General features: G+C 34.7%; 1 protein-coding gene across 1 annotated transcript; it reads right to left on the bottom strand.

The window, feature by feature from the left end:
• Positions 1-9,101: 9,101 nt before the first annotated feature.
• LOC124359319 (protein takeout-like) lies at positions 9,102-19,106 on the bottom strand. Its single transcript, XM_046811973.1, has 6 exons — positions 18,966-19,106; positions 13,666-13,758; positions 13,320-13,473; positions 12,681-12,814; positions 10,029-10,181; positions 9,102-9,498 (listed from the first exon to the last, which is right to left on the bottom strand). Exons 1-6 carry the CDS (start codon positions 19,036-19,038, stop codon positions 9,347-9,349), a joined length of 759 nt encoding a protein of 252 aa, XP_046667929.1. The 5' UTR covers positions 19,039-19,106; the 3' UTR covers positions 9,102-9,346.
• Positions 19,107-19,475: the final 369 nt, after the last annotated feature.

Here is a 19,475-nt window from a genome sequence, read left to right as displayed (position 1 = left end):
AATATATGGACAGAGTTTAAAACACCATAAAAATCAATACATCCTTAAAAAACCTAAAACACTGATTAGTTTACTGACTCTCTCCTAGAATTGCACATACTATCTTTTCCTTATCTCCACTTTTACGAAGTAATTATTCAAACAAAATGTCGTTGCCATATTTTAAATACAAGATTGGATTACGAGGTTTTGCAGAGTTTCTAAGTAAAATATCAAGTCTTTGTCTCATTTCATTAGGCTATATCTGTTACCATGTCACATGTGAAATCGTCATATCATAGTATTAATTTTGTTTACAAATTTTTTTGCGTTTTTTCGTTGCCACCTTGGTTAACCAATTTAAAAATATTCGTTACGCACAGCAAAGTCCCATAGAGTGACATTGCACCATCATGAACTCGATTGTGAAGGAAACAGGATTTTTCCGGACATTTGCCATCGTTCAGTGAAACAAGAAATCAGTAACACTACGTTTCGAGATCTGCAATCTGATCTCTTTTTCAGGTAAAGAACTAACCTAATACATAATTACAAACTAGGTTAAAATAAACAAATCTTACCAAAGCGTTGTGGCACGCCTAAGTCAGGAATCACAACCTACATGTTGTTTGTCAACTTCACTAACTCTATAAACGTGCACTTAATAAAAAACTATACAAAACACTAATCATTAAAACTTAACTACGGAATACAGGTCACAATACGTCTTCACTCGTCTACTAACCACCTACGACTGACCAGAGGGACTAGCCAATGGTAATCGTCACGGCTGGCTAAAACAAGATGGCGGAAATAAAAGAAAATGGGGACAGGAAGGGGCCCTTTCGTTATTATTGGTTCATGCGAGATGAACTTCTTAAAACCATATTGTGACTCCGCATTTATTTATTTATTTATCAACGGTAATACACCATTTTACAGATAAGGATATCAAGATGACAATACAAATTATAGAAAAACAATCGCTGGATCCTGTCTAGACGTTCAATGTGATTGTGCTGATAAGGAGACCAGACAACAGAACAGTATTCAAGTATACTCCTTACCAAGGACTTATATAGGGTATTCAACGCCACAATGCCAAGACCACTCCTTGAAGCTCTTAGTATGAAGTTGAGCATTCGTAGGGCTTTGCCGCAGATGAAGTCAATATGCTTATCAGGGCTAAGATCTGCAGAGAAGACGACACCCAGATCACGGACGATTGTACTGCTAGATAGTACAATTCCATTGAGCACGTAGTGAGATACCACAGGAGGTTGGGCAGAGCGAGGTGAAAGAAACAAACCAATGAACATTTGGCGGCATTTATGCTCATAGCGTTAGTGATGCACCAGTTCTCAATTAAGCATAGGTTCATCTGCAGTCTCTCAGTGTCAGAAGGGTCCCCTAACAGCACGGAAGACCTTGACATCATCCGCAAACATTAGGCAGTCAACATTTAATGACTTGACCAAGTCATTAATATAGAGATTGAAGAGAAGGGGCCCAGGCGTGACCCCTGAGGGACACCAGAAGTGGCGGTGAAAGGTCTTGACAGGGTGCCAGCGAAACTAACTAGGAAAGTTCTATCATTTAAGTAGGAGTGAAACCAAGAAAGTAGGCTACCACACATATACCATAACCGTGAAGTTTGGCCAGAAGGTGCCCATGGCTGATAGCATCAAAAGCTTTGCTAATAAAATCAATATAAACACTATCGACCTGAACGCCACTCGAGAAGGCAGACAAAATGTAATCCACATAAACAACCAAGTTGCTAACTGTTGACCTACCCCGGACAAAAGCCATGTTGCTGCGGCGCTATGATATTTTTGAATTGGAAGCTCACATAGTCAAGAACTAAGCTTTCGAAAATCTTCCCCAGAACTGGCTGAATAGCAATAGGTCGGTAATTGTGGACATCAGAAGGATCAGACGAACTTATGAATTGGCACAATAAAACAGCTCTTAAGTCCATCAGGGAATATACCATCCTCAAGTAATCTATTGAAGATGACATTAAGTTGAGGCGCAACAATGGGAGCACAGAAGCGCAAGACGGATCTAGGAATCAAGTCAGGCCCAGTTCCCTTGGAAGTGTCCAATGAAGAAAGTTTTTCTCTCCACATCCTCAACCCCAAACGAACAAGACGACACATTGATCTGGGTAGAGAAGTCAAACTGAGGGATGAGGTCAGCCGAAGGTCTATATACGGATGCAAAATAATCAGCAAATAGGTTACATATACCCTCAGGACCAGATTCACTTTTATCATCCGAGAAATATTCGTTTGCTCTGGTAGACTCATATTTTCAAGTTCCTGACAAAACTCCAGAAAGCCTTGATATTTAGGGGAATAGAGTTGTTAACTCGCTCCATGTATGTTACATGGCAAAGGTCACTCAACTTCTTACAATGGTGTTGGGCCCTCTGGAATTCTAAATAATGCCCATTGTTACCAGTAGCCTTTTATTTTCTGTGCAAGATCTTTTTGCACACGACAGCACTCCTCAACTCAGGAGAAAACCATGATGGAAATCTACACACACCGCCTCTCTTCAACGGAGTATGCTTCAGAACAATATCATGAATGGTCTTTTTGAAACTTATCGAAAAAATCATGACTATCAGGTATATGATAAAACACCTCACCACAGCAAAGACTAAGCTCGTTGTAAACTTCTTGAGTGTTTGCATCGCATAAAGTTATAATTCGTTGCAACATTGGACACCGACCCACAGGTTTGTACGGGTACCTCGATGTGAAGAGGAGGATGAGCAGCTTCAGAAGGCAAGACAGGATCAGAGGCAGGAGAGACGACACACTTCTCATCACTGCTGAACACAAGGTCAAGCATAACCCCTCGAGCATTATGGACTCTATTAATCTGATACAGTCGGTGCAAGGACATCAGGTCGCGCAATAGCTGAGATGACTTATTGCTGGCAGGTGGAGACATGTCAGACCAATTAACATCAGGGAGATTAAAATCACCAATCAGCAGTACCACATCATAATCAGGACCAGTACTCAAAAACTCTTCAATAATGTCGCAGAAGTTCGAGTAGGGTTCAGCAGGTTTATTTGGTGGTATGTAAAGTCCAGCAATAAACATGGATGGACTTAACGATGTCTTGTTTAATTTGAAGAAATACAGATTCAGTTGTGCTAATACAAGGACTAAGTTCGGTAACCATTATTGAATTCTTCACAGCCACCAATACTCCACCACCACTAGATTTGGAACTTGTGGCAGAAGATCTATCAGAACGAAATACTTGAAATTAGAAAGGCCAAGCTCGGCTGAGGATATGTCATCACTCAGATTGGTCCTCAGTCAAGACTACAATATCGTATACAGAAACAGGGATGGACTGTTTGATATCTTGAATTTTAGTTCTTAACCCATTAACATTCTGATAGTAGACACTGGTGACTACTCCGCTCAGTTTTTTGAAGCCTGCTTCATTATCTTCGGCGTTCCATTCACGTACCTTATAGTGAGATTCTTCTCTCCCTTCTCTGAGCGCACTTTGAGCTGGTCCCTCAAGCTGTTGAGATGATCACGTTCACGGGGTGTACGATCTCTTGACACTCTTACATCAGCAAAGTCGGGATCGATGCCACGAAGGACGTTTTCATCAAAGTTTCTCAGAACTCAATGACAGCCTGTAGAGTATGGAATAATGAGCTTTAGGGGGCGCACCTTTTTATTAGTCGCAGCACCAATACGGTAGCATTTGAAGGTAAGATCAGTTTGGGATGGACAGAAGGCATTGGTTTATTACAAATATCTGATCTGTTTGATACTTTTGGTTTTCTCTTTAGTTCATTTTTTAGAATTGGCAACCAAAGCGGCCTAATCTCGACTGATGGTTGACTGATTGGTTGGTCTGCCAATTTAATGTATGTTGCCTCAATTAATTTCCTTTTGAAGAAATGTGGTTCCCGATGTGTTATGTTGGCTTCATCCCAATTTATATGATGGTCTTCGGACCAACAATGGTGTGCAATTTTTTACTTTTCTGTGAGACCCTTTCTCGTGTTTTCTTTGTGCTCTTTTATCCTTATGTTTAGTGGTCTTTTTGTCTCGCCTATGTATTCCCTATTACAACTACATTTTATACTGTAAACACAGTTTTTGGAATCCTGTGTGCCATTTTTTTTTTTGTTTTTACGAAACTTTGTCTAAGAGTGTTGTGTGTTTTAAACGCGGTTGTAATGTTGTACTTTCTACCTACTCTTCTAATTTTCTCCGATAATCCCGACACATAAGGGATTGAAATAAACGCAAATTTATCACAACTTTGTTTTTCTGACTCAGGAATGATTCTTCTGGTTCGTTTGCACTTATTTATTACTAATTGAGGGTATCCATTGCTTCTGAGATCCGATTCAATTTTCTTAAATTCTTCTTTTAGTCCATCTTTATCTGAGCACAACCTCTTTGCTCTATCAAACAACGAGTAGGCTACTCATTCTTTGACAGATTTTTGATGGTTGGATTGATAATTTAAATATTTTCCTGTGTGTGTTATCTTTCGAAAAACAGTTGTCTTAAGGACATTCCTATCTCTTAATACACACACATCTAAAAAGGGAAGCTTGTTTTGGACTTCCACTTCCATTGTGAGGCGGATGGAAGGAGAAATACTATTAATGTGATTCAAAAAATTATTTAATTCAATGTCTCCATGAGAAAAAATAACAAAGGTATCATCTACATACCTCCATAAAGATATTGGCGAAAATAGGAGACAGTGGAGAACCCATTGCCATCCCCTCATCTTGACGGTAAATTTTACCCTCTAACTCAAAATAATTGCATTGAGTGCATAGTTCTAACAGTTCCATAATTACTGGCACGGGAAGTTTAGTTCTATCCTTTAATGTTTGGTCTTCTTTGAGACGAGATTTAATAATTCCGAGAGTTTCTGGAACTGGTACATTTGTAAATAGACTTTCGACATCAAAACTTACCAGTTTGTCAGTTTCAGTCAACTTTAGGGATTTTGACTTTTCTACAAAATCCCTGGAATTTTTGATGAAAGAGTCAGTTTCCAATGGCGTTAAGATGTCCAAGAGGACTTTAAACAATTCCCTGCAAGGTGAATCACGGGAACTAATGATGGGCCGGAGAGGGATGGTAGGTTTGTGGATTTTGGGAAGGCCATACATATGGGGGATTTTGGAGTGGTGAGGAGTTAATTTAGATCTAAATTTATCTGAAAAAAATTCTTTATGTTTTCTTAAAGTGTTTGCTACTTTGCGTTCAAATGAATCAGTCGGGTCTTTATTTAAAACTGTATATTTGCCAGTATTTAAAGTTTCCGCAATCTTTTCTTTATACGCTACTGAGTCAAGTACAACAGTAGCGTTGCCTTTATCGGCTGGTAAGATTTTGACCGTGTCGTCTTTCCCAAGGATCGACATGGCCTTTTTCTCCTCTATTGTCAAATTGGGTTTTGTGGGAGGAATTTTTCTGAGTAAAAGACTGGCCTCACAACGAAACCGGTCACCCTGTTCCTCAGGGAACTGTGAAACAGCCGACTCGATTCCAGCTACGAAATCCAGTGCCTTTACCGATTTTTGTGCCACAGAAAAGTTTAAACCCTTGGATAAGACTGATATTTCCGCTTCATTGAGGATTTTTGAAGAGAGGTTGATTACATTTTTATTATTTGCATCCGTATTCACGTTGCCATCTTTAGGCAAATCAAATTTTTTGGGCCTAATTTTTTCAAGTTTGGAGATTTTCTATTTCTTATCTGTTTCAGAAACTTTTTTACATCTATTTTGGATGCTTTCGAGAATGTTGTTGAATTCTGTACCGATCAGTGTTTTTAATTCAGTTCTTTTTACACTCAATACTATTTTGGAGGAGGCATCTTTCACGATGATGATATGCAATTCTTTCTTTAAGTAAAGATTTAGAAGCAGAAGACAAAATTTTACTGGCTTCCATACTATGAAAAGGAGTTTTTAGAGTTAACCCTATAGGCATAAGGTTTTCAACCTTACAGTTATGCAAAAATGTTAAATGATTAATGTGTTTAGTTAACTTAAGATGCAAGCTCTCAAGGTCTTTGATTTGTTTACTGGTTCCGGGTCCGTACCGAGAATCAATTCTTTGTTTGAAGGTTATTTTTGACGATGGAAGGATTGTGAAGGAAACAGGATTTTTCCGGACATTTGCCATCGTTCAGTGAAACAAGAAATCAGATTGCCTGAAGAAGAGATCAGATTGCAGATCTCGAAACGTAGTGTTACTGATTTCTTGTTTCACTGAACGATGGCAAATGTCCGGAAAAATCCTGTTTCCTTCACAATCCTTCCATCTTCAAAAATAACCTTCAAACAAAGAATGAACTCGATGTTGCTGTACAGATTTGAATCTTAATTGAAAATTTTAAAATATTTGGGTAATTTAGTCCTCAAGATATCGTGGGTACAGATAAACAAAAATTACATTTGTCCAGCACCTCAAGTGGTTGTCTTCGCTAATAATGGTCAAGCAATAATATTAGAGTATAGGTGTTTACGTTATTGTTACTATAGCGATATGGCATAACTGTATGTGATTAATAAAACTGATGGTGAAAAGAAAAATGTAAAGGGCGTTCTCCAAACATTTTTAATAGAGGGCAACTTTCATGAACGTAGCCAGGAAAACATTATGGGGGGTCCAGACAACTGATATTTTCCCGTTGTGGACAGAGAGTAAGGTCCCATTTTGTTCCTTAAAAAGTTCTTGGCCAGTTTCTTTGTTAAGAATGTCTTTCAGCAGTACATGTCAGTAATAATAACCGTTTACTAAAAAAGTAATTTTAAAAATTGAACATTTAGGGGGTGGTCCGGACTTCTTGGACCCCCTCGCTGGCTACGTCCCTGGCTACTTTTATTCTAGTTCATAGAAGAATATTTGACAGTTTTTTTATAACGTGGGCTACTTAAATATTAAATAAATATTTTATACTAAATTTTAATGTTTTTCAAATTTGTCATATTATTATCGTTATGGATTGTTGTTTTTATTTTAGTTGTAATTACTGTTACAATGTGTTTAAAATTGGTCATGTAATCACTATAACGATATTATGAAATTTTGTTGCAAAATGTATATTTACCATAAAAACAATATAGGTCTTAGTTAGGTATCAGCTACAGTTGCTACAACACCAAATATGATACATGTTCACTCCTGATTAACATACTACATATGAACTCAGTAAAAAGTAACATACAAACTGTTATCCGTCCCTCTGCACCTATAATGTAACAAATATTGCATATTTAGGCCCGTAATCTGCTCAAGAACGATATTTCGCAAGGTTTGTAACTAAAGTTATAAACAGATTTATTACTTTGCTCCTAAAATATTTACCAAATTTAGATTGCATTTACATATATGGTCAACATAATAAAAAAATTAAAAGCACTTCGTAGCAATTCAATAAAGTAACGTAGTAAATAAAACATTTAATATTAATTACCATAACGTACTGCGTGTCTATAAGTGTGCCATATATAAAGTGTTGAGTTAATACTCTTAAACATTATTTTATTAATGGTTCTCATTAAAATATAATATTATTAGTATTGCACGAAACAAATGTTTTAATTTGTGATTATGAAGTATTTTTCAAGAAAATGTCATTTAAATTATAAACAAAAAGATATACTTCATGAATAGAGTATAACTATAAAAGTCAGCCTTTGTACTTAAAAGACGATAAGAAATAGTAAGTAATTAAACATGCATGAAGAGATAGACGGGTTGTAGTCTATCGGATATTCCTAGCCAGGATAGTTCAGTAGATGAGTTACACTGGCTAGGATGGTACGCGAAGCGAAGAGAGAGCGAAGCTCTTGATCTTCAACTGAGTACGCTGTAACACAGTGCCAACTGAAATCTGATGTCCATCTGTGCGTGAAGAGACGAGATAACGTTTAAACAGCTTCATTAGGCGGAGTATCTATTACTTTTCTCAACGCAAGTTTTCCCAAAGGAGCCGCAGTTGCGTTGCAAGTGGGTGGTATCCAATATGCCTTAGCAGCGAACTATAATAACGAGGGATCGTTTTTGAAGGAAACAATCCGTTTTAACTCTAAGTAACAAAACTCAACTCAGGTTACAGAGAAAAACAGCGAATTCAGTTGAAGATCGAGATCTTCGCTCTCTCTTCATGCCAGGAGACTAAACTCTACTACATGAAAATGTTAAGATATATTTTATATCAGAGCAAAACTAACTAAAAATGAAACTTAAACTTTTTATTTATGAACTTCCCGGAAAAAACTCACTCAATCCGATTTCTTACCAGTTTATACAAAGCTTCATGGTAAAAGTGCAAAATTTGGCCTTCAACTAGTAATATCAATTGTCTAGCATCGACTTTACAGTGTAGCCTGCTTTTATTCCCTAAGATCTTCTGTGTACTGTTGTTGGGAAAGATATATACATTAATAATGAATTATTACTTACAATCGTAATTATGTGTATCTTCTTAGATATCCCTTCAATCCTACTTAACCTCTTGTTTAACGTTAATTATATAAGTTGTTTAACGCTGTTGTGTGTAACATTTGCTACATAGGCAATTTAAAATTTATTTACACACAATTTATGGGATAAAATGTATGCGAACATATTTTAGGATCTAAATAGTATTATAAAAATATAAGTAAAATAAATAAATTTCTCAAGAAAGGGTCCGCGGATGTATAGAATAAGACAGCAGGTTTTTCTGAAACTCGACTGTGATAACGGAATTACAATAGGGGTAGTTTGAGTTGACAATGAATCTTGTGATTGGATAGTCGGTGGCCAATCAAAGGCATCAGTTATAGTTAACTGGTAAGGAGAAAGGGTTGGTATAAAAACTGCCAACACGTCCATCTCGGCGTCTTTTAAGTATATTTTGTTGCGGTTTAATTGTTGGTTTTTTCCTAAACTTAAACTGATTACTCTACAAGTCTGCGCGGAATTTTGCGTAAGTAGCTCTTTTATTGTCGAATTACGATTTTTATATGGGAAATTTGTTGTCAACTAATGTTAGCTTTCCACTAATGTTATCTAGTGGTTGGTATGGAGGCCGAGGTAAAAAAATAAAACACTCAAGGGTCAAATAATTTATTAACTTAAGCAACTAGCAATAATAATAACGCTAAGGAAGGGTGTTTATAAAGTCTCACTATCTACACAAACGAGTATTTTTGGTAAACAAAGTGACTAATAATATAACATCTCTCTAAGGTGGGAAGAGGAAGGAATGATGTGTACAAGGAACTGTACATTATAATAGTACATAAATTATAGAGAATAAGATCACAGTAGGAGAGACCACAGCGTGATCACAGTGTTACTTGGGGAAAATCTCGTCATAAGGGACTTTCTCAGCGATTTGGTTGACAATCAGAGTTATGACCTGGCCGACGGCCTGTCCCACCGCAGGCCTGAACTCCTTCAGCACCTCCTCCCAGTTCTCGTTCAAGAAAACGTTCATCTGATTGCCTGTAAACATTGATAACAAATTATATCACTTGTTAATATTAGTTAGGCTCGCTGCGCTCAATCAAACACTGACCCGTCAGAAACAGTTTTTCTACATCAGTGAATACCTCAGTTTACTTACTTTTAACATTTAATATTGCTCTTTAACAACGTTCTAGAATTGTACTTTATATAAGAATACCCATATATTAAAAAGTACACTCTTTTGGCTTTACATATTACACATAACTACGACAATATGCATGTAACATACTATTTGTAGAGATACTACCTACAATCTAGTACTACTATACTGTACTTAGTACTAAAGAGCTCGCCAAAGATTTAAAATCGTATTGTTTTAGATGAAAGTTACAAAATTGTACGGTTAACTGGCTTTTAAAGTACAGTGGGAAAATGTATCCATAAGATTTGAAAGGAGAGCAGAATTCCTAACTTCTTTGAGTATGAGTAAATGAAAGGTAAATACTGTTAGTAGTTTTTTTATCTGATTGGTTCTTAGACTAAAATTAGTCTAAGGAGCTCTATACCTAGAGTCTTATCCCCGTTGAACAGGTTGGTCAACCTAATTTTGAACTGATTGGCCAGAAAGTCAAGTTCAGGACTCTTGAGTTGAATGTGGTCCTTGCCGTCCTTGCCCTTCTGCAACTCGAAGTCCGTCTTGTAGGTGAGCTTCAGATCTCCTGCAACACACAAGAACCTTCAATAGAGTGGAACCTGCCAAGAGTATAAATCTTTAGAGACCTTGGTTTAAGTTGTTTTTTGGATACTCTTTACTAGGTTGCTCTACTATATGCCAAATATTATGAGATGGTACTCGTACGTACACAGGTCATGCTTTATTCTTGCTCAACAACAAAGTACGGTGCTGAAAAAGTGTAACTTGTAGACATGCTTCATAGCTCGCAGAAAGACGCATTCCATTACTTAAGTAAACGTTTTAGTGTATTTGAAATAAGTACGGGTAGTTAAGAAGTGTATATTTAGCATTTTTTACTTTTGATAAATGTGCAATCCATACTAGAAAATGTGTCCCATTACAACTACTTATCTTATTTATATCGAAATGATTACCATGTTCAGTTTGGGAAACACTGCAAAATGAAACTGAGTTTTTACAAGAGGGTACATTTTTCGAATAACATGTAAAACTTCACTATGCTGCTAATTTTATTCTGAGTCGAATCTCAGCTCGCTACGAGTTTTGACACTAGTAGTTTTTACTATATTTAGCATATTATTAATTATTCTAGTTGTTTTATTTTGTTTAAGGATGTTCTAGGTTCAGCGATTTATATTACTTTTAAATCAATAATTTATTATTAGTTTGATTTAGACTAATTTTTAAATAAAAAATAAATGTTTTTCTTTCAAATTCACTGCATTTTTACCTCTCAAATACGCGTAACTTGAGTTCTGCGAGCATTCTTGATACATAAACTTATGTGTCGAAATTGTCTTTGATCTATTTAATGCGTAAAGCTACTATGTGAATACGACGAGAATTTGATTATTTACAGACAGCTTACATACAATACATAACATTGTTTTCATTATTCTCAATTCAAGTTGATTTGAGTATCAGGAGACTGTTCTCCTGAGAAACAAATTAGGAATATAGATACAAAATTAAAACAGAATAAAGAAATTATCTCAACATTTAAAATTATCTCGTCAACTCCATAGGCATTCCAATTATACTCGTATATTGTTTCTAACCATATTCATAATTCTTTTTAAGTGCACACATGGATCTTTCAATGAAGATCGATTAAGGGGGTTGACCTTTCCTTAAAAAGAAATTATTTTATCGACGTAGATAAATTATGGTATTTTTTTAAATACTTAATCACCTATACTGCATTTATTGATATAGTTTATTTTTAATACAACTTTTGAAATATAGTTTGTAATCAGTAGTAAGTTATTGTTTGAAGAATCACTTAGAGTAGTTTTACTATAACTAATTGTGTTTAAAAAAGTTTTAGTCTATGATAATGTTTTGAAATACTTATAGTAATAATATATAATTATGCTAGCAGTTACCCGCATCTTCGCACGCAATTTCCTGTTGAAAAACTGGACAATATATTCATGTATTCTTTTGGTATGACATAATAAACAGTCCTGAGATAATCGTTAGTCACTCAAAGCTATTCCAATCTCCTGATCCATTTTATATTTAAGTTTAAAGAACAGTGTTTTGGGATCCTTAAGCTGCAAAGTGAAACAGTTTTTATAAGATTCGTATTTACCTCCAGCATTCCATGATAGTTATTGAAATGCTCCAACGATTTCAGTAACAATTGAACTATTGTAGGTAAGTGTGGAGGAATCTTTAAGTCAAATACAGTGGCAATTAATGATATAATGTATGGTAAGATTCTGTGCAGTTTAGGAATGGAAGTAAGCTTTTCTTTGTTATGTAATCTGTTAGTATCCATGGTTAACAGCTTCAATTGATAAGAAAAATTTACTAATGGCTTTTATTTCTTAGTCTGCATGTAGGTGAGTACTTGTGATTTGAAATAATTATATTTTCTACGCCATGGTTGAGTTTGGCATGCTGCCATGATCAAGAAAATATTTCAAAAAGTGTATACTTATACCCATTGTAATATACATCCAATGGTAAGTTAGGTTTTATAAAAGTCTTTATATTTGTAGCAAAATATAGATAGTAACATTATCTTCCTGCGTTACGCTAGACCCAGTATTTTTCATTTTTGTTATTTAATTTAGGATATTTTAAAGATTACTGTAGATTTTGTTGAATATTATATAAACTAAAGTAATGGAGAACAATTTCATTAGAAATCTGAAATTCGTTACTTCTATGTATGTTTTAAATTAGTAAAAAAGAAATCATTGTTAAGCTATGAAATGTAGTGTACTAATAATTTCAACATGTTTATTATTTCATTTTTACTGTTAGCGATATAGAATTTGAAGAGGCGATAATAGCTATCTAATATTTTCCAAACTTAACCACGGTGCAAGACTTAAGTAAAAAGTCTTAAATAGACTACGACAATTTAAGAAAGATAAGCATTGTTCATAAGCAATAATGAATTAAAGACTCCAAATTTCAACGTTTTCCTCTTCGAGTCCTTGAACCTGACTGTCTCTACTGCCTGTTCTTTATTAAACTATTAATTCCCCTGCGTCGGATCACCTCTTACCAAGGGTCAGGTTCGCGTCTCCGTCGCCCTTGATGGGGAGAATCAACACTTTGCCGTTTGCTGTGTATTTGCCATTAACTCCGATCGACGCCACCGATCCTCTCAACTCAATACGTTTCTTCTCCAAGTCAAATCTAAAACAAGTTAAGTCCAGAATAAACAATGCATAAACATGCTAAATTCAAATATAAGCTGGCTTTATTATATAACAGTTGAATGAAACTCGAAAAAAGATTCATTATTAGTAGTAGAATCGTTTTAGGATTTGAAAATATTGTAACTAAATTTTAAAAATTGTTATTATTTAATAATATAAATCAAAACAGTTTGCATATTTTGTAATACATTCATGCACAGTGTAACTTGGCCCTTGTATAACATTAACACATACTGAAATGAATTATTGAATGAAAGTTTTTTAGTCACAAGATTGAACTAAGTGTATTTTTAAATGGATTGCGGCTTATTGATATCGATAAAATAAAAAATTACACTAATCAATATTTTATCCGTATCCCATGAATCGTGTTTATATTATATTTAAATAGAGTGATGGGCCACATATGTACCTCAAAGATCTATCTTTGCCAACATGATATTGTGTAAAACATGGATTCAGAAGAAGAAGACAGAACTCACATCGCATCTTCTAGTTTGACGTTTCTCAGGCCGCTAATCAGGCACTTGTAGCAGGAGAAAGTGATGCCCAGACCTCTGCCGCTCTTGCTGTCTCCCACCACGACCTTCTCGATCTCAAGAGGGTCGAGCTTGGGGATGCCGAGCTTCGCGTCACCTGCAACCATATTATTAATAGTATAGTGCACCTGCATCCCGTGCAATAAATATTGTTTTAGTTAGTTACTAAACTTCGGGTTATATTATCATTTGTACCCTCACTTTTTGAGTACAAAATTCATTATAAAATCAATATTTATACTGTAATATCATGAAGAACCAATTCATTAACATGTAATATGGATCTTACCGTCGATAAGTTTAGGTATCGCCTCTTGTCCATTCTTTAGTGCGCACTCGTTCAACTTAGGGTCGTTTCTTTTGCAAGCCTTGATGTACGTGGCTGTGGGCAAAAAGATTGCATTACATTAACAGTTATAATAATTAATAAGGGAATAACACCATATTTTGACTTAAGAATAAATATAAACAAAATTTTTGATAAATGGGACTTACACAATTTTTAAAGCTATCGATAATTTTTAACATACCTGCTCTTACATGAACGACCTTGGGTTTTACCATATGAAAGCAATGTTAAGCTTCAAATATTTATTTTACCTTACTATAAGTTATACTATACTTATTACTATACCTTATTTTTTGAGATAGAATTGTGAGAGATGTCTCACTTTAAAGGTATATTTAATGCCCATCCAAAAGCTTTTTACTTTGTCTTGTAAAGTGTAGCTGCAGCTTTTGAGTATTTAATTGGGAAAGTACAAAATGTTTGTTGTAAATAACCACGAATTAATAACCTAACAAAATTAAAAATCGTTTTGATGAATATAAAATATTTTTTATGATACAACTCCAATAACTTTACGATCATAAAAAAAGAATCCAAAAGTATTTGAGGTTGAACTTACTCTTATTGGACAAGTTAAGATGGCTGCCTATAAAGCCGGCTCTTGATATTTTCAGATATTCAATTTAAAGAATAATTTTCTTAGGAAAAGTAACGTTCTCGTGTATATTGTTATGAAAATATTCCAAATATTCTATTTGACCTACTTTGACGGTGAAGGAAATAATGGGCCCTAAATATAACATGAACTTGGACTTGTAAACTCAATCCTTTTTTAGTTTTTTTTATTGTTGTAGAAATATGTACAATTCTCACCACCTTCCCGCCACACACAATTATATAATATTTACTCAGAAAACGTGTTGTTTTTTCAGGCAAGGGGCCGTTGAAATACGAGCATATAAGTCATTACGTGCATATATATATATATATATATATATATATATATATATATATATATATATATATATATATATACGTTAAATTGTATAAATGGCAATAGCCTTATTTAATTTCAATAAACATTGAATCACAAAAAGTACTTGCTCCGCCGGGAGTCGAACCCGGATCTCTCACTTGCCGGGTGAATGTGCTACCATTACACCACAGAGCGCTTACTTTTTCCGATTCAATTATTTTGTATTTGGCCGTATCTGTCACATATGCGTTTAAATAAGCAAACTAACATATGATCGGAAGACCAAACACCTGTCAAACGACTTTTATTTACGTTAAATTGTATAAATGGCAATAGCCTTATTTAATTTCAATAAACATTGAATCACAAAAAGTACTTGCTCCGCCGGGAGTCGAACCCGGATCTCTCACTTGCCGGGTGAATGTGCTACCATTACACCACAGAGCGCTTACTTTTTCCGATTCAATTATTTTGTATTTGGCCGTATCTGTCACATATGCGTTTAAATAAGCAAACTAACATATGATCGGAAGACCAAACACCTGTCAAACGACTTTTATTTACGTTAAATTGTATAAATGGCAATAGCCTTATTTAATTTCAATAAACATTGAATCACAAAAAGTACTTGCTCCGCCGGGAGTCGAACCCGGATCTCTCACTTGCCGGGTGAATGTGCTACCATTACACCACAGAGCGCTTACTTTTTCCGATTCAATTATTTTGTATTTGGCCGTATCTGTCACATATGCGTTTAAATAAGCAAACTAACATATGATCGGAAGACCAAACACCTGTCAAACGACTTTTATTTATATATATATATATTACTAGCAATTACCCGTGACTTAGTACGTGATTTTCAAAATTGAAGGTGGCAGCTTCTTATTGAATAGGTTTATGACGTAATATGATGTAACGTTTTAATCAGTAGACATATATCTAGCACTTATTATTTCACTGTCCATGCTTAAGTTAGTCAAAAGTTTCTTATTTCAGGTTTTGCTCATGCAGGAGCATGCATTTCTAGTTTGAATTAATTAAATTTCTGATGCCACAGTTGAGTTTGCCTGCCCTGATGCCCTAATCAATAAATTATACACACGTGTTGATTTCAAAATCGTCTATTTCCAGTATAATATATTTCCAGTGCATAAACAGAGTTTGCCTCCTTTTCCTAATAAAGAACATATGTGTACGACATCTGTTTTTTCTTAAGGCGCAGTAAGAATGCCATACAGAATTTCAAGGAAACCAACCTATTTCGTATTCTTTATGCATGTGTGCAATAATTCACAGCTTTGTCCATTAAGGAGGATTTTGTATCAGCGTTTCAATAATATCTCCAATGGAAACTGTGATAGCAATATCGCCTTTGAAATTTACATTAACTAACGATCAAGTACTGCATGTTAAATACGAGTATATTCCTAAATTTAAATTTAAAACATGTTATAGCTCTTGTTAATTTTAGTTAAATGTTTCAACAATTACTTATTGTCACTTAGCTTTAGATTATGTTTTGTAAATATTATCATTATTTTTCAAGTTCCAAAATATTCCTGGACAGGTTTTTGTGTTTTTATTTCTTTAAAGCCTTCTTTGGACTCCAACAAGGTTTTTTAAGATTTAGCCGATTTGGTTCATCTGTTTTCGAGATCAGCATTTAACAATACATTTAGCGATTCGTTTTTTTAAGATTAGGATACATCGTAAATATATAGCTTTAAGTTCACTAAACAGACATATATCAATAAAAATACATTACAAATTATGCTTAATGAACTGAGCAGCCTTGAAATATTTTAATTCTTAAGTCCAAGGTCACATAAATGCACAACCTAGAAGGCATACTAACTGTTGATTAGAATAATTGTAAACAAGACTAATAGAACTAGAAATTATAGTTTAATGAAGGTGTACTTGTGCTGTGTGTAACTATAAAGCCAGTAATTAAAACTGGATTGTCCTGAATCCGAAAGAACATACTTCCGCTGTCTGACCTTATATCTCCTCGACGCAAATCTAACACAACTTGAAACATAGAATATGTGGAATCCACGTAGTTATATGCATGATAAATAACGACAATCGACTGAACGAAGGTTCTGCGCCACATATAAAAAATAGACTGTTTAATAAATTAAGAATAATTGGCGTTTTACGGATTCTGGCTTGAAATCAACTGCCACGAAAAGTGTGTAAAATATTAGTGAAATTTTGATACACCCCTAATGGGGGTGTTTTATAATGCAAGTTGCTTGTAAGTACACATATTACAAAAGTAAGAGAGTTCTTCAGCTACTTTAAATACTTTATATTCTATAAAAACCTAAGAAAGGCGTTGCTGATATTGTTGTTATCAAGTATAAAAGAAAAACTGGCTCCATTACGTTAATATGTTCCCACGCCAGTGCACGTATGTTGCATAAGCAATTCAAGCAATTCAAGTCTCCGCGGAAGTGGAAGTGTTTACTTGCGGTCAGTTTTTCCGATCACGCCCGTCTGAAGACGGCCTTGATTGCGAGTCGTGTCTCGGCAGTCTAATGGGATCCTCGTAAGGACCGGGTTACGTCACGAGGAGGGCAGTTCGCGGTTATTTATATAGTTTTCACTATATATTCTCCTTGATTTTATTCATTTATATGCTTGTTTTCAACAAAAAAAGTATTTGTTCAGACATATTATTATTGACTACGAATAGGTCGGCTACGAATTATTTCACAGTATAATTTTAACTGATCTAACATGATTTTTGTGTGTGTATTCTCGTATATAAACTTAAAATGTCGAAAGGTAGAATATTATTGAATGCCTGGAATGCCCATCGTAAGATGAATCTGTCACTCGGGAGTAGAGAGCGGGGTAGTACAGTGAGACTAACAACTGAATACTTTTGCTGTACCCTTCTTATGTCCCTGGTTACTGAACTTACTTCATAACCTAATTACACTTTCTGAAAGTTTTTCATCAGAACAAAAAGTTACACAGGGCGCTCACTTTTATTCTAAATTTATAGTGCACTATTATTTTCTTTCATTCTTAAGATTTTTAGTCACTAACGTTCACACATGAATTTGAATAACTAGATATGATAAGGTTTAATTGCACAGAATCGAGTAGATACGTTACTGCTTTTTATTGGTTAGATTATGTCTACTATTCTACGAGAACACCTCAAATTTGTATGTAATAAGAAATATTACTAGACTTTCGTAACAGAGCAGAATTTACTTCCTCTTAAAATAAACCTATGATTGTATGTTCTGAAAATCGATGTGCATTGGATCTTAAACATTGCTTAAATGGTCAGTAAGATTATCTCCAACTATTAACTTATTTTAATAATAAAGTTACAAGATTTATTATTTAAAATTAAATTTAGCAAGAAGTAATTTGTGATACAATTGTTTTGTTACTCATAATGTGGTATCAGGGTGCTCTCAATTTAGTCAATTAAATCATATTTAGTGAAGAAAATAACAAAGCCATTGATTTATTCAGTGTTTTCAACACCATGGCTTCTCCACAAAGCTCCATCATGTTCAATCCAGATAAATACTCAAAAATTTGTCAACGAAAATCTTTAGCACAAGAGTGAAATATGATTGTTTCTTTTGAAAGTTTACATGATATCAGATTGAAAAACAAGTGATGTAGAGAACCTTAGTTATAATATAAACAAAATAAAAATTCTAACATTGAGCATTGATTAAAGAAAGTTTTTTAATTATGCTAGAAAGTTATCGCAATTAGTAAATTTAAACCAACTACTTCCCCTTTTCTTGTCATTAGCTTCTATATCTTCTCTACTAAATCCATTACACTTTTACAATAGGATATAAATCTTTATAGAAGATACAATCTTAAGAAGATTGAAATTGTTTTTGTACTTATTTCTTATTTTGATAAAACCGTTCTTACTACAGAGATCTCCAGGTTTGAGAAAATCCCTCCTCTGTAACTTAACATCAACCAATCGGAACCTACAAATTTATTCAAATTAAAAGAAATTTAAATCCTTTTAAAATATTAACCATGTAATTATTTAATTGTAATCAATAATTATAAACTCTTTATTCTTAGATTTCTAATTCTTGCACGGTAACTCTATTTTAGTCGATATTATGTCATATTAAGTGGTACAATTTGAATGTGGTATATGTTTTGTGACCTATTAACTAGTGTGTCATTAATGTTCAAAGTTTATTGTTTAACTGTGGATTTTTTCTAGAGCTTTAAACTTAGTAGTATTTAAGCCTTTTCGATTAGAGCTGTTTCAATGGGTGAGAGTTTTGATATGTAGATGAAGTGGTGTACTCACGCAGTTTGGCGGGGAGGGCGAGGTCTACTACCACAGCCACCAGCACCACGACGACGGCAACGGCAGACTTCATGGCGGCGCGGCTGGGCAGGGAGCGGACTGCCTGTAGACTGTGACCACCGGGTTATATAGTGGCCGTGACCTTGACTGGTCGCCCTGATAACCGCCTCCCCGAGGTGCATCACAACAAACATTGCCAATCATAAACCGGGCCTGCCAAGTAAATTACACCTGTTCCAACCTCGACGTCTCCGGATACCGACAGGATTTGTAGAGAACATGAAAAGCACAGCGTTAAAGTCTCCGCAATATAATATATGTAACTCATCTTAATATTTATTTAATCTTCAAATTAAGCTCTAAAACTTGAGTGACAGTATTTGCAAAGATTGCTGGAGCAAAAAAGACTGTCACTAAAAATAAAAAGTTGAAATAAAATATAAATTATGAGTTACAATAAATTTAAAATGGCTACAAAATTACGAAAATAGTTTAATTTATTATAAGTAA

This window comes from Homalodisca vitripennis, chromosome 4 (genome assembly GCF_021130785.1).
Source record: "Homalodisca vitripennis isolate AUS2020 chromosome 4, UT_GWSS_2.1, whole genome shotgun sequence".
Taxonomy (NCBI): domain Eukaryota; kingdom Metazoa; phylum Arthropoda; class Insecta; order Hemiptera; family Cicadellidae; genus Homalodisca; species Homalodisca vitripennis.
This window is presented reverse-complemented; position numbering and strand designations above follow the sequence as displayed.